At 41.2% G+C, this 13,533-nt stretch overlaps 1 protein-coding gene and 1 pseudogene across 2 annotated transcripts in view; both read right to left on the bottom strand.

Annotated features, from left to right (window-relative positions):
* Window positions 1-13,533, bottom strand: part of SMC1B (structural maintenance of chromosomes 1B) — a 94,038-nt gene that overhangs the window by 37,000 nt on the left and 43,505 nt on the right. For both annotated transcript variants that reach the window (XM_047785995.1, XM_047785996.1), the window contains exons 12-14: window positions 9,982-10,128; window positions 1,744-1,881; window positions 640-756 (exon numbers count right to left, since the gene is read on the bottom strand). In XM_047785995.1, the coding sequence (XP_047641951.1) occupies window positions 640-756; window positions 1,744-1,881; window positions 9,982-10,128 (402 nt within the window). The remainder of the gene's footprint in view (window positions 1-639; window positions 757-1,743; window positions 1,882-9,981; window positions 10,129-13,533) is intronic.
* Window positions 3,188-4,779, bottom strand: LOC125131011 (V-type proton ATPase subunit E 1-like; annotated as a pseudogene).

Raw genomic sequence — 13,533 nt, 5'->3', positions numbered from 1 at the left:
TCAAAACTGGTCTTAAATCATGGTAAGTGTAAATAACTAAGGAATTAGGAGTATTTAACCTGGAAGAGAGATAATTACGTATCTCTTTGTGTGGTTTCAAGTCATGTGGTAAAAGGCAGAAGTGAAAGCAATGGGTGGAAGTTGCTGAATGAGCAGGTGACAGACACATTTTTAAGGATGAGAGACAAGCAACGGTGGAATGAATTAAGCCAGAAAGCTCATGTTGCTTTACAGGCAGAGGCTAGATGATCAAATCTTTGTTGACCCAGAGTCAAGCAACTATGCCTGGGACATAATAAATGTTCAAGAAAAAATTACAGAGTAAATACACGATCTTAAAGATGACACAAACTTCTTTCCGTCCTGGTGTTAGGAGCACTGAGAGAAAGAAAGTGGCTGAAACTTTGACAACAGACAAGGGAAGGTTGGAGAGCAGAAGAAAGTAAGTATGCACTAGTCATTGTCTTGAGATGAGCCAACAGTGGTTCTCAAAAAACACAAGGAAATAAATTTGGCAAACCCACAAAACTTAGCACTTAGCGTACTTTGCTTTAGCACATACTGAAGAAGCCCTAAATCTGGTATCTGTCTAGAACTACATCCTGCATGTGACCTAGTAATAAATATATCATTCATAACCTTATCTATCTTTTCTTGAAATCCTTCAATCCTTTGTTGCCGTTTTCTGATTCCTTCACTCAACATAGTACACTGTGACTCAATATTCAGCAGTTCGCTTTGTAGCTGAGACTGTTCCTAAATACAGAAGAGAGAAAAACACGTGTTATTTTTTAATTTTTTGGCCACACCCACAGCACATGGAAGTGCGTAGGCCAGGGACTGAACCTGTGCCACAGAAGAGACCCAAGCCACTGCAGTGACAGTGCCAGGTTCTTGACCTGCTGTGCCACCAGGGAACTCCCAAAAAAGGATCTTTTTAAACTGGCCAGCTTAACTTTATATAGTGAAGCCAAAACATGATAGGTTATCTTTTACTTATTTATATTTGTCTTTTTAGGGCTGCACCATGGCATATGGAGGTTCTAGGTTAGGGGTCCAATTGGAGCTGAAGCCTCTGGCCTATACCACAACCAAGCAACTCAGGATCCAAGCTGTGTCTGTGACCTACACCACAGATCACGGAAACGCTGGATCCTTAACCCACGGAGTGGGGCCAGGGATCAAACCCACATCCTCATGGATACTGGTCAGGTTAACTGCTGAGCCATGACAGGAACTCCGACATGATAGGTATCTTTCAGAACAAAAAGAGAATCTGCGAGATAAAGTAAATTCAGGTATAACTGGATAACAATAATAACCATGAAATAGGAGTTCCCGTCGTGGCGCAGTGGTTAACGAATCCGACTAGGAACCATGAGGTTGCTTGCGGGTTCGGTTCCTGCCCTTGCTCAGTGGGTTAACGATCCGGCGTTGCCATGAGCTGTGGTGTAGGTTGCAGATGCAGCTCGGATCCCAAGTTGCTGTGGCTCTGGCGTAGGCCGGTGGCTACAGCTCCGATTCAACCCTAGCCTGGGAACCTCCATATGCCGCGGGAGCGGCCCAAGAAATAGCAACAACAACAACAACAACAACAACAACATAAAATAAAGTAACTTAAAGGACAAAAAAAATAAACCTCACAGAAAAGTGTAAAAATTACATGGTGCTATATAAATGTAATTCCTGAAATTCTATGTCCTGGTTCTAATTTCCATCAAGTTTTATGTTGGTCTACGTTACCCGGTAAAAAGCAGCAAGGTGCTTCTTTTGAATTACTTCTAGTTCACTTTGCGAATATTTGAGTCGCGTATGAGTTCCTTGTATTAGTGCCTGTATTTGTTTCAAATCTGCTTCCTTGCGAAGTGCTTTCATTAAATCCTAAAAAAGAAGAAAAAATAATATTTTATAAAAGTGAAAATGCTTTCTTTCATATGTCAGAATTCACGGACTTTGACGTGTAACCACACCCATACACTGTCTTCTCTTCTGCCAACAAAAGACGGGGCAGTGAAGGACTGGAATAACGAGACACCACACAGCACCCTCAAAAACTCAGTGCCTAGCAGGAAACGGGCACGAAAATGAGGAGTGGGGAGACATGTTCCCGCCTCGGCGCATCAAGGAGGTCGTGTGACATGCGCTGCCTTGTCTCAGCACATCCTTGTCCCTTACCCCCCTCCCGTTTCTCAGCCACGTGACTCCCGAAGGTATGTTCTAGATTTTCACTCCACGTCCTTGTGTGAAAACATGTGCATATATGTTCACCTACTTATGTGGTTTTCTTCAGTCTTGTTTTGCAAATTTAGAATCGTATTAAACATGCTTTTTTGCCTCTTGCTTTTCTTACTCAGTTATTCACAAAAGTCAATGGATAATGCTCTAAATTCATTCTTTTAATGGCTGCATATTATTCCAGTGTGACTGTAACAAAATGATTCAACCCTCTCTTGATGGGCATTCACTTTGTTTCCAGGTTTTTGCCACCACAAAATGTAGTCTTCTTTATAAATGTTTAAAAAGTGTATACAATGGCTTTTACCTTTGTTAAAAAAAATTTTTTTGTCTTTTTGGGGCTGCCCCCTCAGCATATGGAGGTTCCCAGGCTAGGGGTCAAATAGGAGCTGTAACTGCTGGCCTGCACCACAACCACAGCAACATGGGATCTGAGCCATGTCTCTGACCTACACCATAGCTCAAAGCAATGCCAGATCCTTAACCCACTGAGGCCAGGGATAGAACCCGCATCCTCATGGATGCTAGTCAGGTTTGTTACTGATGAACCTTATTTAAAAATTTTTTTTCCACGTACACATTTTGTTCTAATAAATAAAGTATACTCATCTAGCCCAAACAGTTAACAGTTAAGCTGCTACTGCTGGAAGGAATGTGGCCCCACAAGCACTTGAAGCCCAGAGAGCAGAGACCAGACCTCTTGGCTGGACGCTATGCCAGAGAAGGGCAGATGACTTGGGGACCTTCATGCTTCAGAACCAGCTGGAAGCTGGGTTACTTTCAGATAAGCTAGAGAAAGGTTTCCCATCATGTTAAATAAAACTCTCTGCCATCATTTACCATCAGCCAGGGGTGTGAACTACAGAAGGGTACCCACTGATAAACACAGGATGTAAGAACAGTGAAGAGGAGGCTATGCGGGTGTCTTCAAATGTCAGAACGTCACGTCCCAGGAGGAGAACAGGGAATGAACGCCACCTCCCAGGCTTAGTCCAAAAACCTCCTGTTGGCATTTGCACCAAACAAGGCTCCCCGCACCTCTGGCATCATCTGCTGAGCTGTGAGGCCCAGCCGGTTCTCTAAGGTATTGGAAACCTTGATTTTTTGATCCCCGTTATAGATCTCAACCCTGCCAGCTACTTCCTCAGGCAGGTAGGCCTCCCGATCAGTCTGGACATCAACATCTCTTTTGGTGGCGATTTTGTAAACAGGGATGGCTTCCTGCACGGCAGCCTTTACCAGAGGGAAATCTTGTTTCCTGCAACGAACGAACATTCGGGGCTCCAACAACTGGTACAAACCCTGGAGGACCACTCCATCCAACAACACTCAGTACCTGGTTGTATCTTTTACCACTTTGCTGAGTCTCTGTTTTGCTTCATTTAGCAGGTCTGTGATGAGGTCACTGCTGGCTCTGAGGACTTTGAGCCTCGCTTGATTCATCAAATTAGACATCTGAATTTTCTTCTGCTGTTCAATCTGCTTTTCTTTTTTCTCGTAATATTCCATAATCTCCAGTCTCTGGGTTTGCACAAGACAACTTTTCTCAATGTTGAACTCCTCTTCTGCCTTCGCATCTATTTCTTCTGCTTTCTCATTGGCTTCTTGTTCAATAAAAGCCATCATGTGCTTAATCTGCTTCTGCACGTGGGCATCGCTGAGCCAGAGCGCAAGCAATGTGAGGCGACGGGATATGGGCCGGAGCTCAAGGCTGACGAGAAACTCTCGTGAAGAGGAGAGAAAAGCCCTAAAAAAACATTTTTTTTTGGGGGGGGGGTCTTTTTGCCTTTTCTAGGGCCGATCCCGCGGCATATGGAGGTTCCCAGGCTAGGGGTCGAATCGGAGCTATAGCTGCTGGCCTGCACCACAACCACAGCAACACAGGATCCAAGCCACACCTGCGACCTACACCACAGCTCACGGCGCTGGATCCTTAACCCACTGAGCAAGGCCAGGGATCGAACCCGCAACCTCATGGTTCCTAGTCGGATTCGTTAACCACTGAGCCACGATGGGAACTCCTAATGGATTTGTTTTTTTGTTTTGTTTTGTTTTTGTCTTTTTTAGGGCCGGACCTGTGGCACATGGAGGTTCCCAGGCTAGGGGTCGAATCGGAGCTGTGGCCTCTGGCCTATGCCAGGGCCACAGAAATGTGGGATCCGAGCCACGTCTGTGACCTACACCACAGCTCACGGCAATGCCAGATCCTTAACCCACTGAGCACAGGCAGGGATTGAACCTGCAACCTCATGGTTCCCAGTCGGATTCGTTAACCACTGCACCACGACGGACACTCCTCTGTATCATTTTTTAGTGTTCAATAGTGTTTAAGTACTCACATCGCTGTGCAACCAATCCGTAGAACACTTTTCACCTTGCAAAACTGAAACCAGACTCACAAAAACAACTCCCCCGCCTATGCCCTCGGGCCCTGACAATCGCCATTATGCCCTTGCAACTCCATGAATGTGACTGCTTTAGGAAAGCAGAGGCACACACAGTACTTGTCGTTTTTCGACTGGCTTTCTTCAGGTAGTGCAACATCTTTATGATTCAAACTCCTCTAAGCTACTGTTTTTGTCTACCAGGGCTGTCCAATTTTGAAAGAGGTACATATAGTAAAATGTTTCACCGTAATTCCATTTTCATTAAGTATTCTTTTAAAAAAAAGTTTTATTGTCTTTTGTCTTTAGGGCCGCACTCGAGGCATATGGAAGTTCCCAGGTTAGGGGTCTAATCGGAGCTGTTGCTGCTGGCCTACACCACAGACGCAGCAACGCCAGATCCACGCCACAGATTAGATCCTTAACCCACTGAGCGAGGCCAGGGATCAAACTCACAATTTCATGGTTCCTAGTCAGATTTGATTCCGCTGTGCCAAGACAGGAACTTCCAAGTATTCTTTTTATTACTGTTTTTTTGGCTATGCCCACGGTATGTGGAAGTTTCCCCGGCCAGGGATCCAGCTCAAGCCACAGCAGGGACAACACCAAGTCCCTAACCAATAGGCCACCAGGGAACTCCATTTATTACCTATTCTTGCTTCAAATATTTAGGTACTATGTGCTGCAAAGTTTACAATGGGGATCTTGGTTTTTTTTTTTTTAAATACAGGATGTCCTTCATTCAATTCATTTGATATATTTATTGAAAGCTTAAGTTCACATTGTTTGATATCGTGACTCCTTTCTTTTTTTTTTTTTTTTGGTCTTTTTGTCTTTTGTTGTTGCTATTTCTTGGGCCGCTCCCGCGGCATATGGAGGTTCCCAGGCTAGTGATTGAATTGGAGCCGCAGCCACCGGCCTACGCCAGAGCCACAGCAATGCGGGATCCGAGCCGCGTCTGTGACCTACACCACAGGTCACGGCAACGCCGGATCGGTAACCCACGGAGCAAGGACAGGGACCGAACCCGCAACCTCATGGTTCCTAGTCGGATTCGTTAACCACTGCGCCACGACGGGAACTCCTCCTTTCTTTTTTGTTTGCACTTGCCAGGTGCTGATCTCATACTTCTCAACATTCAATTTTGACAATTTCTTACGAGGACATTTAGCTGAATTTTGCCTTTTAGCTATGACGAGCTTGGGAAACTTAAACCCACTGTGTTTACCTTAGTGACCAATACACAGAAGTTTTAATTCCTCCATCTGACCTTTTTTTTTTTTTTTTTTGTCGTCTTTTCAGGGCTGCTCTCGTGGCATATGGAGGTTTCCAGGCCAGGGGTCTAATCAGAGCTACAGCTGCCGGCCTACACCACAGCCACAGCAACACCAGATACAAGTCGTGTCTGCGACCTACACCACAGCTCATGGCAATGCTGGAGCCTTAATCCACTGAAGGAGGCCAATCTCATGGTTCCTGGTCGGCTTTGTTCCCGCTGCACCAGGACGGGCACTCCCAGTATACTTTTAAATACTCTCGTCCCACTCTGTCACCCCATCTACCAAGACACAGCCTCTGGAATATTATTTCTTCATCTTCTCAAGGATAAGACCTTTGGAACACATTTCTCTCTCCATTTCCTGTTCCCAGGTTTTGCTGCGTTAGTTTAGCACTATTCATTTATTATAATTAGGTCTGTTCTAATTCATGTGTTGCTTAGAGTACTTTATCTGGTATTTCTGTCCCGTGGGATATGTGGATAACATTCTGATCTGCTTATGTGCAGACTCCTGAAGGGTAAATGCAGTCTTGGGACAGCACCCTTTTCCCTTGGTTGCCTAAAGCTATTATTCCAGTCTCACCTTGTTTTGTAGTCTGATACAAGCTTGATTTTTTTTTAACGCATAAGGAATATTTTTAAGGAAGGGTGTATTTTAGCACTGCCTCTATAACCTAGGTGTTCAGGAATTACACCTAGATCTGTGTTACTGTGTGCCCTTTTATCATTAAACGTACATAGAACTGCATGTATAGTTTTTTGCTTTTTTTTTTTAAATTCTTGTCTTTTTAGGGCTGCACCACAGGATTTGGTGGTTCCCAGGCTAGGGGTCAAATCGGAGCTATAGCTGCCGGCCTACGCCACAGCCACAGCAACGCGGGGTCTGAGCCACGTCTGCGACCTACACCACAGCCACAGCAATGCCGGATCTTTAACCCACTGAGCGAGGCCAGAGATCAAACCTGCATCCTCCCCGATGCTAGTCGGGTTTGTAAACCACTGAGCCATGATGGAAACTCCAGAACTGCATGGTAAATTAAAGTGGATTCTCAGGTTAGAGACATTTTCTTCTTTTTAAACTATTTCCTCTTCTCTCTGCTCCTTTTCCTCCTTTTGAAACTTTTATTATTCCCATTCCACGTCTCCTGAGTCTACCTAAGTCTCTATTTTTCTCATGACTTTTTTCTGATCTTTGTGATTTTCTCGCTCACTGAAACACTGTTGCACTTGGTCTTCCAGGTTAATGGGGTTCTCGACAATGGCCGTCTTATCCTTCAATCCATCCACTTTATTCTATCGTTTAGAAAGCCTTTGTTTGTAGAGACAGAGGGAGGGTCAACACTACACTGCATCTCCTTATTGCTTCTCCACTTGCTTTTGGTTCAAGTGTTGACTGGCTCCTGGAATATCCCGGAATACCTCCGCGCACTGAGGTACTTCTTTATCTGCTGAGGATCAGGTCTGGGTAATACGATACCCTAACTGTCAACCCACAAATATTCTCACCCCCCCAGGCCAGCAATTACAACAGAAGATGGTCAGTGCCCTACTGAGACAGAGGAAAAGATATCTCTCTGGCCTCCCCCAAACTCAGGAAAAGGGAGGCCACAACCCACTAATATTTAGCTTCATGGGGTTCAAGGCCAAGATATCACATGGGAGAAACATTTAACCTCTCTCCAGGATCCCCCTATGTCCTGATTCTTCTCCCATCATTCCTCAAAGATCAAAAGAGAAGCCCTGCATCAACTTCTCCCAGTGGCTCCCCTAGAACCCAAGATATCATTCACACCCTCTCCATGAGGTTCAGGTGAGACACAGGCAGGAGCTTAGTGGAATCTCTAAACAGCTTCAAAAGCTGAATATGTATATTCCTTAGATCAAAACATAATTGTGGTATTATGCTTAAAGAAAAAGATTAAATTAGTTGAGTCACCTTGCCAGAAGGTCACCTTGAATCACAAACTAGCCATTTGTATACACAAAAGATGCTCAACAGGAAAAATAAGCAACCTAAAAGCATTCTACTTACTTTGTTAAAGATGACCTTTCAAGGAAGCATGATTGAATCTTTTGTCATTTTCAGAAATAAGGTCTTTCTGAGTATGACAGTAAAATCCCGAAGTTACAAAAGATAAATAAATTTGGCTGTGTAAAGATTAAAAACACATGTGACGAAACAAAGTCAAATGTCAAACAGATACTGAACAGTAAAAGGAACTGTGTGGAATTCACACAACGTGAATTTCAAAAGCATTAGGCTAAATGGAGAAAGCATAACACAAAAGACTACTTCCTGTATGAGTCCATTTATATGAAATTCTAAGTGAGAAAAAGTTTTAATGATGGGAAATAGATTGGGTTACCAGGGTCCAGAGGGTCCGGGGAGGGGACTGACTACAAAGGAGCACAAAGGAATTACAGCAGTTATGGAAATGTTCTAATCATGCTGCTGGTAGTTACCTGATTACATACATTTGTCAAAACTTATTGAATCATGTATTTAAAACTGGTGACTGTTAATACATGTAAATTATATATGTCAATATAGCCAACAAAAAAGTCAAATAGAGGAGTTCCCTGGTGGCTCAGCAGCTTAAGGACCAAGCATTGTTACTGCTGTGGTGCAGGTTCGATCCCTGGCCTAGGAAATTTTGCGTGATGCAGGTGTGGCCAAAAAAAAAAAAGACCAAATAGAGAATATATTTACAACATATATGACTAAGGACTAATTATTATATAATAATTCTTAAAGTGGGGAATAAAGTAAAAACCTAATAGAAAAATGTGCACAGAAACAAACAGGTTCACAAAAGAAAAAAATTTACAAAGAACCAACAAAGACATAAGTAAATGCTCAACTTCAGTTATAATTTAAGAAATGTATAGTCAAACAATTAGATTCCTTTTTTTTTTTTTTAACAGATGGGCAAATATTTGAATTTTTGTTAATATCTAGTATTGCAATCAGGGACATACCCACTCTATCACAGGTTTTCTTTTGGTGGGAATTTATCAACATCTATCAACATTTTAAATACACATATCCTCAGCCCCGAAATTCCACACAAGGAAAACATCTTAGAGATATAACAATAAAAACAAACATTTATATAGTGCTTACCATTTTTGCCAGGCATTATTGTTAAGTATTTTATCTGGACTATCTGGTTACGGAAGGTCCTTTTATTATCCCCGTTTCACAGATGGAAAGTTAAGGTACAAAGGGGTTAGGTGACTTGCCCAAGGTCATACTGCTCGTTAGTGGCAAAGGCAGGATTCAAACTCAGGCCGAGAGGCTACAGGACTTATTCTCTTAGACATTGTGCTATTTTCCCTCTCTAAAGAATGTTTAATGCTGCATCATTTGTAATAGCAAAAAACAAAACGGCCATGATTAGACATTGGTTAAATAAACAAAATTTACATAATGAAATACCAGACAGGGGTCATTAAAAAAAAGCAGTTTTCTATACGCCAAAATGAAAACATGTCCATGTTAAGATATCAAATAAAAAGGTCCGTTGCAAACACTACCTACAGCAAAAAGTCTATTATAAAAAATCATAAAATAATACATACACTTGCATATATAGAAGAAATTTCTGGAGGCTATGTACCAAATTATGTTTGGCAAATACCACTAAGATGTAAAGATGGGTAAGAGAAAGATTTTTATTTTTTAACTTTATTCCATCCCACATAATTTGAATTTTAATATGGGGATCATACTTTCATTATTCAAGAAATCAGCTTAGGAGTTCCCGTCGTGGCACAGTGGAAATGAATCCGGCTAGGAATCAGGAGGCTGCGGGTTCGATCCGTGGCCTTGCTCAGTGGGTTAAGGATCCGGCATTGCCGTGGGCTGTGGTGCAGGTCGAAGATGCGGCTCGGATCTGGCATTGCTATGGCTGTGGTGTAGGCTGGCGGCTGTAGCTCCAATTGGATCCCTAGCCTGGGAACCTCCATATGCCGCGAGTGTGGCCCTAAAAGGACAAAAGACAAAAACAAACAAACAAAAAATCAGCTTAAAAACAGAATTATTCTACTTAGTACTCTACAATTTTTACAACATGGATTTACCTTTAATTCTTGGATTAGCTGGGTTCTTTTGTCTCTTAAATTCTTTAACTCTTTCTCATCCCAGCATCTAGCCTTGTATTTTAAGTCACTTGACCCTCCAGAGATCACCCCAGATTTTAAAAATAATGTTCCATCAAGAGCTACTGTCTGTAAAATAAAAATATTTTACCTTGGAGAAATGTACGCAAAGAAGATAAAAACAGAACATAATATGGCAATGTTTATACCTGAGAATCTGTAGCTGAGAAAAACTACTTAACTGAACTCTACAATAACTAGCTCATGAGGGATGCCGGCCAAAAACCCAAACACAGAACTCTGTCTTGCGAAGGCCCCAACAATTCTAGGCAAGAAATTAGCAGCGATTTGAAAAGTTTGAAATAAAATTGTGTATTAGTTCCAAACATACTCAATATTGAGAAGCAAAAACCAAGAATATCTATATTTAACATCAGATAGTTTTCAAGTATGTAATACTACATTTTGAAGAATCTGATATCACATGTCAAAGTTATAAAAAAATAGCCTTAGTTACTTTAGGATACTAAAAATATCATGCTCTCTAAAATAAATATGAAACTGGGACCAATACAATTTTTTAAAATGTAATCAAATATATAAAAAACATCTTGAAGTTCAGAGTCCTGTGAGTATCCACATGCTTTATGGAATAAATGAAAGCAATTCCCAAATGCTTTGCAAATGTTTCTAATTAATTAGTCAAAGCAGAGGAGACAGCCTACAGAGGACTAAAACCATGTAATGTGAACTAATAAAAAGGAAAGCCGGTTTGTATTTCCACCAACAGTGTAGGAAGGTTCCCTTTTTCCCACTCCCTCTCAAGCATTTGTTTATAGATAAACAATTTTTAAATTTTTATTAATGAATTTAATATAAATATTAATATAGTTATTATTATCAATATAGTTATCAATAGTTATATATTATTGATATAGTTGTACAATGATCATCACAATCCAGTTTTATAGCATTTCCATCCCACACCCCCAGTGTATCTCCTACCCCCCAAACTGTCTCCTTTGGAAACGTGTTTTCCAAAGTCTGTGAGTCAGTATCTGTTCTGCAAAGAAGTCCACTGCATCTTTTTTCCAGATTCCACATGTCGGTGAAAGCATCTGATGTTGGTGTCTCATTGTCTGACAGACTTCACTTAGCATGATCATTTCTAGGTCCGTCCATGTTGCTAAAAATGCCGGTATTTCGTTCCTTTTAATGGCTGAGTAATATTCCATTGTGTGTATATACCACATCTTCCTTATCCACTCCTCTGTCGATGGACATTTAGGTTGTTTCCATGTCTTGGCTAAACAATTTTTGATGATGGCCATTCTGAGTGGAGTGAGGTGACACCTCATTGTGGTTTTTATTTATATTTCTCTAGTAACTAGTGACGTTGAGCATTATTTCATGTGCTCTTTGGCCATCTGTGTCTGTCTTTGGAGAAATGTCTGTTAAGATCTTTTGACCGTTTTTAAATTCAGTTGCTTGTTTCTTGATATACAGCTGTACGAGATGTTTGCATATTTGGGAGATTAATCCCTTGTCAGTCATGGTATTTGCAAAGATTTTTTTCATACTCTGTGGGTTATCTTTATTTTGTTAATGGTTTTCTTTGCTGTGCAAAAGTTAAAAAAAAAAAAGCTTTTTGTATCCGGAATCTAATATATGGCACAGATGAATCTTTCCACAGAAAAGAAAATCATGGAGAACAGATTTGTGGTTGCCAAGGGGGAGGGGGAGGGAACGGGATGGACTGGGAATTTGGGGTTAACAGATGCAAACTATTACCTTTGGAATGGATAAGCAATGAAATCCTGCTATACACAGCACCAGGAACTATACCTAGTCACTTACAATGGAGCAAGATCATGTGAGGAAAAAAGAATGTATGCATGTAAAATAAATAAATAAAAGCTTTTAAGTTTAATTAGGTCATTTGTTTATTTTTATTTTCGTTAGTCTAAGAGATGGATCTACAAAGACACTGCTGTGATTTATGTCAAACAGTGTTCTATGTTTTCCTCTAGGACTTTTATGGTGTCTGGTCTAGCATTTAGGTCTTTAATCCACTTTGAGTTTACTTTTCTGTATGGTGTTAGAGAGTGTTCTAGTTTCATTCCGTTACATGTGGCGGTCGTTTTGCCAGCACCACTTATTGAAGAAACCGTCTTTTCCCTTTGCATATTCTTGCCTCCTTTGCTGCAGATTAATTGATCATATATACATGGGTTTATTTCTGGGCTTTCTATCCTGTCCCACTGATCTGTATGTCTATTTTTGTGCCAGTACCATACTGGTTTTTGTTTTGTTTTGTTTTTTTCCTGCCGCATGGCATATGGAGTTCCCGCACCAGGGATCAGATCCAAGTTGTATTCGCAACTTAAGGCACAGCTGCGCAGTGCTTTAATTTACCGTGCCAGGCTGGGGACTAAACCCATGCCTCAGAGCTCCCAAGAGGCCACTGATTCTACTGCACCACAGCAGGAACTCCAGTACCATATTGTTTTGATGACTGTAGCTCTGTAGTAGTCTGAAGTCAGAGAGACTGATTCCTCCAGCTCTGTTCTTCTTTCTCAAGATTGTTTTACATATTCGAGGTCTTTTGTGTTTCCATAAAAATTAAAGATATTTTTTTCTGGTTCTCTGAAAAATGCCATTGGTAATTTAATAGGGATTGCACTGAATCTGTAGACTGTCTTAGGTAGTATATTCATTTTGATAACATTGATTCTTCCAATCTCAGAACATGGTAAGCCTTTCCATTTTTTTTTTTAGTTTTATTGGAATACAGCTGACTCATAAATTTGTGTTAATCTCAGGAGCATAGCAAAGTAAATTAGTTTTACATAAATCCATTCTTTTTCAGATTCTTTTCCCAAACAAGCTGCCACACAGTACTGAATGAGTTTCCCTGTGATATACAGCAGCTCCCCATTACCTGTCTATTCCACATGTAATAACTGTAATTTATCCTTCCTTCCCACACTGCCACATCTCCTGTTTGGTAAACATAAGCTTGGTTTTGAAATCTTTGAGTCTGTTTCTGTTTCATAAGTTCTACTGTTTCATTTCTATTAGATCTCACATATTTGTGATCTCATGTGGTATTTGTTTTTCTCTGACTTCACTGAGAATGATAATTTCTAGGTCCATCCATGTTGCTGCAAATGGTATAATTTGTTGTTTTATGACTAATATTCCATTGTGCGTGTGTGTATACACACACACACACACACACACACACCCCACATCTCCTTTATCCTATCCTCCATTGATGGATATTTTTGTTGCTTCTAGGTCTTGGCTATTGTAAACAGTGCTGCAGTGAACACTGGGGTGCACGTGCCTTTTCAAATTATGGTTTTCTCTGGATATATGCCCAGGAGTGGGATTGCTGGATCATATGGTAGTTCTATGTTTAGTTTTTTAAGGAACCTCCGTCTGTTCTCCATCGTGGTCTAACACTTATTAACTTCCATTTCCAATATATAAAAGCCAAATGTGACATAAAAGAAAAACTCCATGGGCTGG

The sequence above is a fragment of the Phacochoerus africanus genome, chromosome 7, assembly GCF_016906955.1.
Source record: "Phacochoerus africanus isolate WHEZ1 chromosome 7, ROS_Pafr_v1, whole genome shotgun sequence".
In the NCBI taxonomy this organism is placed as follows: domain Eukaryota; kingdom Metazoa; phylum Chordata; class Mammalia; order Artiodactyla; family Suidae; genus Phacochoerus; species Phacochoerus africanus.
Note: the sequence above shows the minus strand (reverse complement) of the source record. Positions and strands in the feature narration are given on the sequence as shown.